Here is a 13379-nt window from a genome sequence, read left to right as displayed (position 1 = left end):
CTCAGTAAAATTCATTATTTTTTTCTACGATATTTTTACATCATTAATAATTCAAAATTAGGTTTATAGCTGAATTGTTTATGAAATATAGGTTAAAATACAAAATATTTATATGTATAAAACGAAGTGTAAAAAGTTCATAAGGATATTGATTAAAAATATGTAATTTTTGAAAGTGTATTTATTAAGAAAAAAAAATTTTCATTGGTTATTACAAAAAGTAATATGCATTAAGAAATTTGAGTCTTATTCGATACATAGATTATTTTAATTTATAATTGTTTGATTTAAATATATATATATATATATTTATATTTTATAACCCTCAAGAGTTTTTATTTTTCGAGCCATATAATTGTAGCTTGTAATAAAATTGAGGCATTAAAGTGATTGATATGTTGAAGAACTTAGATTAACATGAGCTTTAAATTGTATTATATATATATATATATATATATATATATATAAAGTGCTTTTAATTTGGGTTTGCTTGTTTGCTAGAGTTTTTATTTCTAAAATCCATCAAGAGTTGTGTCCTACTAAAAATGAAAAAAAGTACTCGATGTCTTAATTAACCAAGTCGGCCAATTTTCATATAGGTTTTATTTTCCTGGACTCCTAACTTATTCACATGCTTTACTTATCCTACCCTTAACACTTAAGCTCACATGTGGAACATATGACATTAAACTTTCAGTGAGTACACGTTTTAAAAATGCAAAAAAGCATTCAAAAAAACAAAAAAACAAAAAAACAAAAAACACAAAACAAGCAAAAGTACGCCCAATAAAATTTAATGACAAATATTGAGAGATTTGTATGAAAACACTACCAGTTATAGTGAAAACACTTTCACATTTAACTTTTTTATTTAAATTTTGATTTTGACTTTGAATTGGTTATTATACACCGTGATTGCATATCTTATACTAAAGTTTTAGATTGCAGTGAATTTAGTACTTAATCAAATTCAGTGAATATTGTTCATAAGGAAGCCAAAAAAAAAAAAAAAAAAGGGTTTGAAGGTGAATGAATATCTTACTAAACCCAAAAATATGCATTTTTGTTGGTCCAATACGGTGCAAAAAAGTCATACCAAATCTATAATATCTTCCCAATTTATTCATTTTTCATATCAATTTTAAATTCATATAGATCATGGAATCATCTGTTATTAGAAGCCAATTACGTATAAATATATAATTGTATTATAAATAGATACATATGCAGTTAAAGATTGAATAAAGAGGATATTCAGAAATATGGCTGGTTCTAAGAAAGACAATTTTAGATTTGTGATTTATAGGGGCTAAAGAAAGCACCATGCTTCCAATCGCAGATAGCCACGTAGCATACTAAATATCTTAAAATCATATCACATGCCAATTAATATTTTAACTAAGCTACTAATTATTCTATTCTTATGTCTGACATACGATGTAAATGCACATGTTATAAGATGTTAAAAAAATGTAAGTCCGTGGAGAAGTAAGGAGGCACAGATGAATATCAATGGAAGCCTTGGCTTAGACAGGAGACAATAGTTGTTTTATTCTTAAAAATTTTATTTACTTAAAAAAAAAAAAATGAAGGGATAAATGGAATGAATTTTGCCTGATTGGCAGCATAAATTCAACTGTCCAATCCATCGTAATAATTATGATGTGGTGTCATTTGGATCCAATCAATACGCCCCTATAATATATATCTGTATAAAAATACTTTTTTTTTTTGAAATACTAATATAATATATGAAACGTGTATATAAATTATATATATATATATGATTTCTTTTGATGAAAAAAATAATAATAATAAACTATGATTTTGAAAAAAGAAAAAACTATGCATCATATGGAATTCGTAGGATGAACAAGAAGAAGAAAAAAATAAAATAAAATAAAAGCATGGGAGGGGAACAGAAGAAGCTTGAGGGCGGTAACTCATCCTCCTCATCACCAACGGCGTCGTCGTCGTCGTCGTCGTCGTCATGTTTTTCACATTTCTGGTCCTCGGCACTCAGAGTGAAGCCCCTAACCCATCCGACGGAGGTCTCCGTCCGTACAAATTCAGGCGACGGTCTGGTTCGTCGGCTCGGCATGTTGGAACTCGTCCTTATTGGTGTTGGTGCATCCATCGGCGCCGGAATCTTTGTGGTAACCGGAACCGTTGCTCGTGATGCCGGCCCTGGTGCGTCCAAATTTTGTTCTTTCTTTCTTTTTTTAATTAAAAATATATATATATTTGAATGATTCCGACAACGCTCTGTTTATCGCAATTCTAAGATTGATAAAGTTCATCCTTTGGAGAAAAAAGAAACCAAAAAAACCATTTTTGTTAAATTAGAGGGGAATTATTTCTTTGTGGGAGCTAAGTATTACTCGAAAAGGTACTGATTATATTCCAATTTGTCACTATAGTTTTTTTCCCCTTCTTGCTTTACATGGTTTTGTAATTTTATCATAATATGGTAGCTAAAAACGCTGAAATCAGACCTCCATTTTCATCAATCGTACAAAATGGCATATGGGAAATACATATTACTCTAGTATCTATGAAAAGGGGATGGAAAATGGTGGGAAATATAAGAACTTTGACTGTTCTCTATCTGTTATTTGCTCACTTGTTTCTTTGAAACGAAGTTGATTTGCAGCTTCAAATGGCTTGCTCAGCATTTGTTATTGTGATGCAGGAGTCACCATTAGTTTCCTTTTAGCTGGGCTATCGTGTGTGTTAAATGCACTCTGTTACGCAGAGCTGGCTACTCGTTTCCCTGCCGTCGTTGGGGGAGCATACCTTTATACTTACTCGGCTTTCAATGAACTCACTGCGTTTATTGTTTTTGCACAATTGATGGTTGACTATCATATTGGAGCGGCTAGCATAGCCCGAAGCTTGGCGAGTTATGTAGTTACCGTTTTCGAACTCTTTCCATTTCTCAAAGATAATATTCCAGACTGGATTGGACATGGGGACCAAGAGTTTTTTGGAGGAGCTTTATCTATCAACATATTGGCTCCAATTCTGCTTGCACTCCTCACCATGGTTCTTTGTAGGGGTGTTGGTGAATCCTCTGTTATAAATTCATCCATGACTACATTAAAGGTGCGAAACCTCTGCTACAAATTCATTCATAACCACCTTAATATTTTTTTTTTTTTTTTCCCCCTTGAAGTTGATTTTTATATGTGAGACAAGCTGAACTAGCTTTTGTAAGCCAACTTTGCTGCAGGTTGTTATAGTTATTATAGTCATCTGTGTTGGTGCTTTTGAGGTTGATGTTTCAAATTGGACCCCTTTTTCACCGAATGGTTCTAAGGCAATATTGACTGGAGCTACTGTTGTATTCTTTTCGTATGTTGGATTTGATGCAGTAGCTAATTCAGCTGAGGAATCAAGAAGACCACAGGTAGACAAATTGACTGTGATTTGATATCTCTTGAGACCAACCAGCATAGCTAATGCGAATATTCTGTCATTTATATACTTTAAAACTCATCTAACGTTTTTTCTTTATTCTTCTTTTTCAACTTTGATGTTTCAGCGAGACTTGCCAGTAGGAATCATGGGTAGCCTTCTAATATGTATTTCTCTGTATATTGGTGTCTGTTTAGTCATTACTGGAATGGTGCCCTACTATTTACTGGGAGAAGATGCTCCACTGGCTGAAGCTTTTACATCCAAGGGTTTAAAATACGTTACCGTTTTAATCAGCATAGGTGCTATTGCTGGACTAACAACAACCCTTTTAGTTGGTCTCTATGTTCAGGTGAATCATTTCAGATTAATGACCTGATTGATGCACTTTCATCATGTTGCATGTGCTAGTATATATGACTGAACTTTTCTAATGACCAGTCTCGGTTATACCTTGGCCTTGGAAGGGATGGCTTACTGCCTTCCATATTTGCTAAAGTACACCCAAAAAACCACACCCCAGTTCATTCTCAAGTTTGGGTTGGAATTGTTGCTGGAACGTTGGGAGGGCTGTTTAATGTGCATGTGCTTTCACACATTCTGTCAGTTGGGACATTGGTAAGTTAATGTCCAATTCATATGCTTTACTAACGGTCATTCACCAAAAATGCTAAACGATATTAGACCTTTATTGCTTTGGTATGTTTGGTGAATTATCATTATTAATTTTTCTATGTTGCACCTCACTCCACTCCCATCTTGTTTCAGACAGGCTATTCTGTTGTAGCAGCCTGTGTGGTAGTTCTTCGCTTGAAGGATAAGACAGGAAGTCAAGTGTCTTCCTCAGCTTCAAGGGAAGGTGTAATCTGCCTGTCCACGATTGCCTGCTGTGGTTTTATTGCTGGATTGTTCTACCGTGTCAATGTTACATTTATTTTACTGCTTTTGGCTACTGTGGTGGCCATACTTGCTATTGTTGCTCTATACTTTCGCCAGGTGAGTATCTATCTGTGTTATATATATGTTATTCCATTTTGTTTGTTGCAAATTGCATGCACTTTTACAATGAAAAAACTTGTAATTGGGGGGAAAAGCTGCACTGGTTCCAGGATTATGCATTTTGTTTCTGAGAGTTGTTATGATAAGATCATTATGATCCGATCATTATGATCCCTTGCAGTAAACAACCGAGCCAAGATCATAAAAAGAAATTTTTAAGGCTAATTAGGTTTCTATCCCACCAGTTCTGAAGTGAGTCTAATCCTAAAGCTTCTTTATGAGTCTGATTTTGATTTCCAAATTTCTAGAAGTCACAAGTCTATTAGCTTTCAAATGGGAATAATGTCACTATAAAACAGCATGTAGTGCATTGGTTATATATTTTACTCTTGTTGTTTCTTCAAACCCCTTTGTTATTCTTGTGCCCAGGTTTATGCAGATCCACCGGGGTTTTCGTGTCCTGGGGTTCCCATTGTGCCTGCTGTTTGCATCTTCTTTAACATGTTTCTATTTGCACAGGTAAGCTTACATGGTTCCTACCGTTGATCCTGACTACATTAAATCTAAGAAATAAAATGTCAGAGTCAATAAGTAATGAATGACTTAATTCTAATTTGCAGTTACACCATGAAGCGTGGGTGAGATTTGTGATACTCAGTATTATATCAATTGTTGTTTACGCATTGTACGGGCAGTATCATGCTGATCCAAGTTCAGGTGAGACTATAATTTATCACAGAACACCTGGAGAAGAAGCTCCTTAAATCAATTCATTTAGAAATTTCACGTGCATCTCAGCAGTCCTGTTATTTGTCTGTTGTATCAAAATTATATTGTACTACATATTAGTCAGAATTTTTATTATTTTATGTATTCGATATTCCTGTAATAAAAATAAAATGTTACTGAAGCCGTTCCCCAAAAAAAAAAAAAAAAAATCCGAGGGCCTGCTAAGATTGGTGGCTTATTTAAGCGACTGAAAGCTGCAAAGAGCCGCAGCTAAGTCTTATGATGTGATTATTCTGTTAGAATTCATCATCACATATGTATACATATAAATATGTACATGTATATGTATTTGTAGGCCAAAAAACATGTTTATATATGTATAACATTTAGCTGTGACAATAAGAATGCCCCTAAATATCTTGTTATGATTTTTGAAGAAATAAATTTTTTTACCTCATTTATTTTTCGACTAATCTTTTGGCAAAGTGACTTGAGTTGCGGTGATTCAACAGGAGAAGAAAAAATAAAAGATTTGGTCAAAACTTGCCAGCTGTGTATGATCAAATTAGAATAATTTCATGTGTAGAATATAAAATCGCAAATGAATATAAGAATGATACCATGATACCATTATATTATATGAACACCCCCTCAGTTGAATTCTTTTACATTCCTTTTCGGAACATAACACCTGGAGCGTTATTGATTACTAAAGATCAATTTGGTATATTGAAAAGAGACATAGCTGAACAATAAAGCTAATTTTTTTTTTCAATCTACGAGCATAACAACATGGTATTTGATTCAAATTTCCAATTTCTATAGCAATGTTCTTCCAAACAGATCCTACTGGAACCGACTGCTGCTTGCCTTACTAATTTGAACTCTTCATTCAGAATTTCGATTTGAAAAAAATGAAGAAACCCCAAAGATTCAATATGGATGATGCAGCCCCATCATTCAATTGCATACAAAATCGGAGTAAAATGCGATAGTCCTCCTTTCGCAGTTCTGAATGCTCAGAAGTTCCACATCAAAAACTTCAAATTGTTTTGAGCTGAAAAAGGTGGAAGGTCCTACCTGTAGGAAATAAAGACAGTCTCTTATGAAACAATAAGACTAAATAGAAATGCATATGATGATCAACCACAGCATAAAAGAACAGAGAATGATGCAAAGCCACAACATAGAAAACTGCCAGTTTTCTGTATAATGAAATAAGAGATCTGAGACTGACTGGTGGTCCGAGTTCCGGTGGAATGATTATTCGTCTCCTTCCACCAGGTTTCATGTCGCGTATTCCTTCCTCAAATCCTGTATAATTCTATAGTTTAGCATGCAATCATAGATAAAGCACAAGTTTTTATTTCCATCTCAATAACAGTTCTCTTAACCTGGTACCAAGACATTAGTTCCCATGCGGATTCTTGCAGGAGAGCCTTGCAAGTATGTACTGTCAATCCGACGGCCAGACTCATTATAGCCAACGTAGTGGAAAGTCACCTGCAAATTACCTCATGTCATGGATAGTTCAAAGCTGAAAAGGAAAATTTCCCTTCCAAATTCAAGTAATTTTCATGATGTTCAAGTTAGGCATCAATCCTGTACTCTTTAATTCTAGACTTCATCTTCCAGAATCTTGGAGGTTACTGGAAAGAACATATAAAAGTAAAGGAAATTATTAACTTCTAAAGAAATTGAAAGAAAAACCTGTTGACCAGCCTTTGGGCAATCACCTTTACCAACTTCGAAATCTCGGTATATAAGTCCCGAGTCAGATTTGGCATAATTCTCGGCTGTTACTACCTTAACATCAAAACCTTCTCTAATGAAATTGGGAAAGTCTTCAGGTGCATTGTTTTCTCTCTGTATCCGCTTGTTCTGTTCTAGCAAACGCCTCTCATCATATGGATTCTTACTCTTTGTCTTTCCAAATGAAGATGATGTTGGAAACAAGCCTGTGGTGAACGAAACGAAAAGGATAAGCCTCCGCCTCAAGTTACTGTCACAATGTAATGTATGACCATGCTGTGTCCTGAACATGCAAAAGCAAGTTTCCATAAGAAACCGGGTATTTTTATTTTTTATTGCATTAGGTAAATTGAGAACGGATGGAAACTATTTCGATCAATTCATGATAGTCTAACCTGTCATCTCCCAAGCTGTGATTTGAACAGCAATTCTTTATTTGCCTAGTTTGAGCAGAGCAAATTCCTAGCATTGAAGAAGCAGAAAGGGTAAGCATGGAAAAGAGAAAAGTAAACAAAATAGTCATGCTTTGGCTGCTGAGATATCTTTAATACATTTACATTAAACCCCATGAGTTATAAAAATCTTTTTATTTACACTTCTTCTCATATGCCTGCTACCACTTGGTTTATTGAGAGACGCAAAATAGACAAGAGAAAGCTATAAGTTAGAGAGACCCAGTTGCCAAAGCAAGCAAAACCAAAACCTAAATTCATATATTAAAAGTCCCAACAATACAGTGAATGCAAAGGTGTTTAAATAGAATCCTAATCATAATTCATAATCAAATATGAGAGACTTGTTCCAGGGATTTATAGGAAATATCCAAAAAGCATAACTATAAATGAGAATGAGAATCTCCTTTGGTGTAACAATGTATATCAATTCGAGAGACGAGTTTGAGGCATTAACTTTTTAGCCTGCGAATTTTTGATGCAAAAAAAAGATATTTTCTAAAGCATAATGCTAACAAAATAAATCAGTGTTTTTTGAGCAAGAGGAAGTTACATAAAAATAAGAAAAGTAAATTCAATTGGAAAATAAATACAGTGGTACCCTGAAATTGAAAAGCGAGAAAGAAACTCTGGAGTTTCTTATTCCAGACCACAAATACATATGGTTGAAAATACAAAGACAAGAGGGAAAAATAATGAATGAGATTTACCGGGAAAATATGCCTTGCTTGTGGAAGAGAGAGTCGAGGAAATCATCAACATGGCTTTTTCAACTGGGGATTTAAGGTTTAGACCATGTACGCTGCTGTCAGAGAGAAATACCGACACAAACTGCTAAGACGTTTCCAGTTATTAACTGATGTTTATCTTCTCAGTTCGCTACCTGGTAAGGAGAAAATTTCACATTACTCCTTGCTTTTCTTATAATATCATTTATTGCTCCTTTAGGTTTCCTCAATTGTTATGGCAACCCCTGGAACAAAATTTATTTTTCATCTAATTGTCATTTCGTAAGCTTCAAATATGTGGTCCGAAATATTACAACAAATATTTAAAAACCAAAAATAAAAATAAAAAATTGCACAGAACACAACATGGATTGAGGTTATAAATGCATATAATAATTCTTTACCTTTTTTTTAAATATAATACTCGTCCCTTGGTTGAGATCTTAGTCTTTAACCAAAAGACACGGGCAAAATATTTCTTCGTTATTTATTTTTTGTTATGTGAAAACAATGTGTTTGCGAGCCCATTGAGGCCAAGTTTCGATAATTTAGTGTGATAACTAGAATCTCTTCCGGATACAAATGGGCATTTTGAGTTGCAAATTCAATACTTTTAGAATTTTTTTTCTTCTTAAATGAGATAAAATTCAAATATGCTTGATGATTTTACAGTTGGCTATGTTCTTTGAGTCTCACCCCTAGAAACGCAAATCATTGAAGCAATTGGTTTTAACTCATTCCAATGTTCCACCATTCCGGTTATAGTTTGTGCAACTTCTTTTCATTTTGCCAATAGAATCATCTCGCACTGGTTAAAGAAGGCAAAACAACATTCATAAAAATATACTGCAAGCATCATTATGTTGAACAAATATTTTTTTTTAGCTTCGTCTCAATGAAAAAAAGTAGAGAATTGTTAATGAAACTAAGCAACAAAATGCGGTGGAGCTGTTGAATGGATTATCTGATAGGGCTTCAATAACAGAAATCATACCACACCATGGTCATTAATGCTTCTCCAAACAGTTGCCGGATCCGGGGGATTAAAGAATCTCCACCTAGTGTGTAAAATGAAAATACTAGATACCCAAATAAAATACAAAAATATAGTAAGTATATCTTAGAGGGAAAACACATGGTGAAAACGTAAGATGAAGAATCTATACTACAATGTAAGCTTATTATATCACCTAAAACAGTTGGCTAAGCGTAACCCTCTTGATCTCTCCATTGATTCCGTTTTTTGAAGCCTGATTTGTTCTCTAAATTTTGCTATAAACTCACCAGCCTTCCTATCAACCTCATCAGAGTCTGTTGTTACTGAATTGTTCACAGAGACAGCATCTCCATCTGAGCTTGCTTGGACATTTTCAGTCTTACTCTCCAAATCTTCTTCAGACTCAACAGAAACATTCCCAGAAAATTGCTCCATCTCTTTCTTTCCTTTTTCAGAAAATGTTGGCTTTGGCATATTACAGGGAATGGGATTATCAAGATTTTGCTTACTGCTTCCAGTTCCCAGATTATCAATACTTCCATTTTTCTTTCTCATATGTCCAGTTTCAACATTGTTGTCAGTCTCTTCAACCTTCTGAGCACCAGTTTGGCTTCCCTGCCTCTTTCCATAATCAGTCATTCTACTACTTCTAATTGTTCTGACTGATTTTCCCCTTGATGATGTAGCTTTGCTGAAGCTTGCAGATTTCATTTCCTCTCTTCTACCTCCACCTAAATCCTTCAAGCGAGCTTTGGAGCCTCTTAAATCTTTCTCATCCAAAGAACTATAACTATATCCCCTCGAATGCAACGTGCTTGATGAAACTTTCTCATTCTTTGCATTTGGCGGTGACGAATCTTTTTCATCTAAAGAACTATAACTGTATCTTCTTGAATACAATTCACTCGATGAAACTCTGCCATTCATTGGTTTGGGTGGTGATGAATCTTTATCATCTAAAGAACTGTAACTGTAGCCACTTGAATGCAATGAACTCGATGAAACTTTGACATTCATTGGTTTTGGTCGTGATGGATCTTTTTCATCTAAAGAACTATAAGCGCATCCTCTTTCATGCAATGAACTCGATGGAACTTTGTTATTCATTGGTTTTGGTGGTGATGGCCTTGGAGAAGCCGAAGGAGAAGATCCTTGAGAACTCATTTCTTTTCCTGCATCTTTTATTTTCGAGTTCGATTCTTCTGAAGAAATCGAGTCTGATGAAGTACTCTTTTTAGGCGAGGAAGATGTGGAACTAGCTTGAGATGAGAAAGACACCGTGGACTGCAAAGACCGTGTCGTGGTGGATTCAAACTGAGCTTCATCAACAGAGAGTGGCCTAAAATGTGAAGGACGAGCAACAGGACTAACTTGTTGTTCTGATGTGGAACTAGCTTGAGATGAGAAAGACACTGTGGACTGCAAAGACCGTGTCGTGGTGGATTCAAACTGAGCTTCATCAACAGAGAGTGGCCTAAAATGTGAAGGACGAGCAACAGGACTAACTTGTTGTTCTCTCATTTCCCTCATTCTGGATCTCGAACGCCACGGAACTGGGGAAGGTGATGAGAAAGTTTCATGAAACTTAGGTTCTAAATATTGAGGACCGAAATCACCGAACTGACTATTTCTACTGGTAACAGAACTTTTAGACGAACCTTGGGAATCTGAACCAGACTCACTCCCATTAACAAATCGAGGACTATCACATCTTCTTGTCCTTGGTTTCAAGCTCCGTACAGGCAATCCTAATGGCTTGTAATCAACTCCCGATCTGGATTCACCCCATTCACCAACAGCTAGATTTGGTTGAGCTACAACCACCATGGATTCACCCTGAAAGTACTGAGAATTCCAAGCCTGAGTCAGGTTTCTTTCATCTAAGGCAGATGAATTTGCAACACCATTTTCAGAAAATGGCAAATTGGGTCTGCACTGTTCATCAACAAGAGGGCTTTCCTTGGACCAGAAAGTCCTGGGATCTTCACCAAAAAAACAGTGACCATTCTTTCTTTGACTTACTATTTTCTCATCAGACCCATATGGGTTTTCATACCCATCTTCAAAAACTGAAGAAACATGAAACATTCTAGACATATCAGATTGTAAATTGTCTATCCTTGAGTGTCTTTCACAGTCCGTTTCAACATATCGTCGGCTAAACAAACCGTATGACACAGCAATGCCAATGAAAAGAAGGTGAAGAAGCTCCCAGAACTTGGTGATTACAGATTCGTTGATAAAGTCAGGAGCTTGTGAAGGGAAAAGCGGTAGGATAATGATAAGTATGGCAAAGAACAGAGCTTTACACAAAAAGTTCATATAGGACTTACCTCGGTTAATGGGGTGGTTTTGTTGAACAGCTGAACCCGGAGCTGCATATGAAAAATGGACTTTTCTGTAAGGGTTTGCATCCTCCATTGATGAAAAAGCGAGCTTTAGCTGAAATTTTGGAGTTTGTGTGAAATGGAGATAGGTGAAGGAAGGAAGACTTTGAAGCCAAGGAAAAGAGAGAGAGTGAAGAAAAAAGTGTGATGGGGGTGGTGCTGTAGAATTCAAAAGTGACAATCATTATGACCGTTTTGGCTTAAAAGACATGAGTGCCCCTGGATTTTGTTGGTTTTTACACCAAATTCCTCAAATCTCGTCCGTTCTTTTCGGATATGCCATTTTTATCAGGTTTAAACGCATTCTATATTTTCTACCAAACTGCGTAAAACGACAATAAAACACAATTCTTGCTCTCCTTAAAGTCTAGGGCTGAGCAAGGTTGTTCAGCACAAAACTCCATTGATGTTGTTTATGATTTAATTTCATGATTTGGTCTTGTTATAATAAGAAAGTTCTTTGTGTGACTTTGCAGCCGAAAAAAACAAAAAAAAGATATATATATATATTTTTATATGACTTTCTAATGCTTCCAAAATAATAAATACTAGACTCTAACGGAAAGACACAGGAAGTAAATGGAGAATTTCACAACTTTGAGTCAAAATGTTCTTTTCTAAAAGAAAGAAAATATTAACTATAATGTAACTTCTCATATAGTCTTCTTCTTCTTCTTCTTAAAAGGGCTCAGATCCTTTGGAAAATTGCATTACTTTAAAAGCATAAACAGTTATTTTATTAATAAAAAAAATTATAAAAATTATAAAAATTATAAAAAAAAAAAAAAAAAAAACAAGAAAGTAAGTTAATCGAACAAATTAGGGAGTTAATTAATTATATGGTACCATTGACCAGGAAAAAAGCCAGTTTGGGATCCAAAATACTAATACTAAATTCTAATGGAAATATACAGGAACTAAATTGAAGAATTTCATAACTTCAAGTCAAAATGTTCTTTTTTAAAGGAAATAATTTTTTTTTTCCAACTATAATGTAACTTCTCATATAGTCTTCTCCTTCTTAAAAGGGCTCAAATCCTTTGGAAAATTGCTTACTTTAAAAGCATAAACAGTTATTTTTATTAGGAAAAAAAGAAAAAGAAAGTTAATCAAACAAATTAAGGAGTTAATTAATCATATGGTGCTATTGAGCAGGAAAAAAGCCAGTTTGGGATCCAAAATAATAATAGTAAATTCTAATAGAAATACAACAGGAGCTAAATTGAAGAATTTCGCAACTTTGAGTCAAAATGTTCTTTTTTAAAAGAAATAAAATTTGTTTTCTTTCTTTTTTTTCCTTTTTTTTTTTTTAAACTCTAATGTAACTTCACACACAGTCTTCTCCTTAAAATGGTTCAAATCGCCTGGAAAATTGCATTACTTTGAAAGCATAAACAGTTATTTAAAAAAAAAGGAAAAAAAAAAATATGGAGTTAGTTAAGCATACGATGCTACTGATCAGGGAAAAAGCCAGTTCGGATCCAAAAATATAATACTAAATTTTAATAGAAATATACAAGAACTAAACTGAAGGATTTCACAACTTTGAATCAAAATGTTCGTTTTTTAAAAGAAATAAAGATTTTTTTTTGTTTTTGTTTTTTAGCTTGAATGTGACTTCTCATATAGTCTTCTCCTTCTAAAATGGCTCAAATCCGTTGGAAAATTGCATTACTTTAAAAGCATAAACAGTTATTCTCATTAAAAAATAAAAAGAAAAAAAAGAAAGTCAATCAAACAAATTAAGGAGTTAGTTAATCATATGATGCTATGGACCAGGAAAAAAGCCAGTTTGGGGTCCAAAATAATATACCAAATTCTAGTAGATATATATAGGAACTAAATTGAAGAATTTCACAACTTTGAATCAAAATATTCTTTCTTAAAAAGAGCCTTCTCCTTCTTAAAAGGGCTCAAA

At 34.3% G+C, this 13379-nt stretch overlaps 3 protein-coding genes across 5 annotated transcripts; 1 reads left to right on the top strand and 2 right to left on the bottom strand.

Moving 5' to 3' along the window:
- The first annotated feature begins 1804 nt into the window (after nucleotides 1-1804).
- LOC107424245 (cationic amino acid transporter 9, chloroplastic) lies at nucleotides 1805-5573 on the top strand. Its single transcript, XM_016033994.4, has 8 exons — nucleotides 1805-2190; nucleotides 2693-3105; nucleotides 3233-3409; nucleotides 3545-3769; nucleotides 3859-4035; nucleotides 4186-4413; nucleotides 4846-4935; nucleotides 5037-5573. The coding sequence occupies exons 1-8, from the start codon at nucleotides 1908-1910 to the stop codon at nucleotides 5178-5180; spliced, it is 1737 nt and encodes a 578-aa protein (XP_015889480.3). The 5' UTR covers nucleotides 1805-1907; the 3' UTR covers nucleotides 5181-5573.
- A 174-nt stretch (nucleotides 5574-5747) lies between these two features.
- LOC107424246 (peptidyl-prolyl cis-trans isomerase FKBP20-2, chloroplastic) lies at nucleotides 5748-8244 on the bottom strand. Its single transcript, XM_016033995.4, has 6 exons — nucleotides 8060-8244; nucleotides 7293-7359; nucleotides 6856-7180; nucleotides 6540-6648; nucleotides 6383-6459; nucleotides 5748-6225 (listed from the first exon to the last, which is right to left on the bottom strand). Exons 1-6 carry the CDS (start codon nucleotides 8109-8111, stop codon nucleotides 6106-6108), a joined length of 750 nt encoding a protein of 249 aa, XP_015889481.2. The 5' UTR covers nucleotides 8112-8244; the 3' UTR covers nucleotides 5748-6105.
- A 691-nt stretch (nucleotides 8245-8935) lies between these two features.
- On the bottom strand, nucleotides 8936-11630 carry LOC107424244 (uncharacterized). 3 transcript variants are annotated; one of them, XM_025076123.3, is made up of 2 exons: nucleotides 11408-11630; nucleotides 8936-11326 (listed from the first exon to the last, which is right to left on the bottom strand). In XM_025076123.3, the coding sequence occupies exons 1-2, from the start codon at nucleotides 11493-11495 to the stop codon at nucleotides 9264-9266; spliced, it is 2151 nt and encodes a 716-aa protein (XP_024931891.3). In that variant the 5' UTR covers nucleotides 11496-11630; the 3' UTR covers nucleotides 8936-9263. The 3 variants fall into 3 exon arrangements, with proteins under 3 accessions (XP_024931891.3, XP_024931892.3, XP_015889476.3); XM_025076124.3 differs by having other exon boundaries at nucleotides 8936-11291; nucleotides 11408-11553; XM_016033990.4 differs by having other exon boundaries at nucleotides 8936-11630.
- Between the last annotated feature and the right edge of the window lie 1749 nt (nucleotides 11631-13379).

This window comes from Ziziphus jujuba, chromosome 7, assembly GCF_031755915.1.
Source record: "Ziziphus jujuba cultivar Dongzao chromosome 7, ASM3175591v1".
In the NCBI taxonomy this organism is placed as follows: Eukaryota; Viridiplantae; Streptophyta; class Magnoliopsida; order Rosales; family Rhamnaceae; genus Ziziphus; species Ziziphus jujuba.
This window is presented reverse-complemented; position numbering and strand designations above follow the sequence as displayed.

Coding starts and splice junctions, on each gene's coding strand:
- LOC107424245 (XM_016033994.4), top strand. CDS start 1,908: ATGGGAGGGGAACAGAAGAAGCTTGAGGGCGGTAACTCATCCTCCTCA. Junction 3,410..3,544: donor AGGAATCAAGAAGACCACAG/GTAGACAAATTG, acceptor TTGATGTTTCAG/CGAGACTTGCCAGTAGGAAT. Junction 4,936..5,036: donor ACATGTTTCTATTTGCACAG/GTAAGCTTACAT, acceptor TCTAATTTGCAG/TTACACCATGAAGCGTGGGT.
- LOC107424246 (XM_016033995.4), bottom strand. CDS start 8,111: ATGTTGATGATTTCCTCGACTCTCTCTTCCACAAGCAAGGCATATTTT. Junction 6,460..6,539: donor AACTAATGTCTTGGTACCAG/GTTAAGAGAACT, acceptor AGAATTATACAG/GATTTGAGGAAGGAATACGC. Junction 6,226..6,382: donor CACCGGAACTCGGACCACCA/GTCAGTCTCAGA, acceptor TATTTCCTACAG/GTAGGACCTTCCACCTTTTT.
- LOC107424244 (XM_016033990.4), bottom strand. CDS start 11,495: ATGGAGGATGCAAACCCTTACAGAAAAGTCCATTTTTCATATGCAGCT.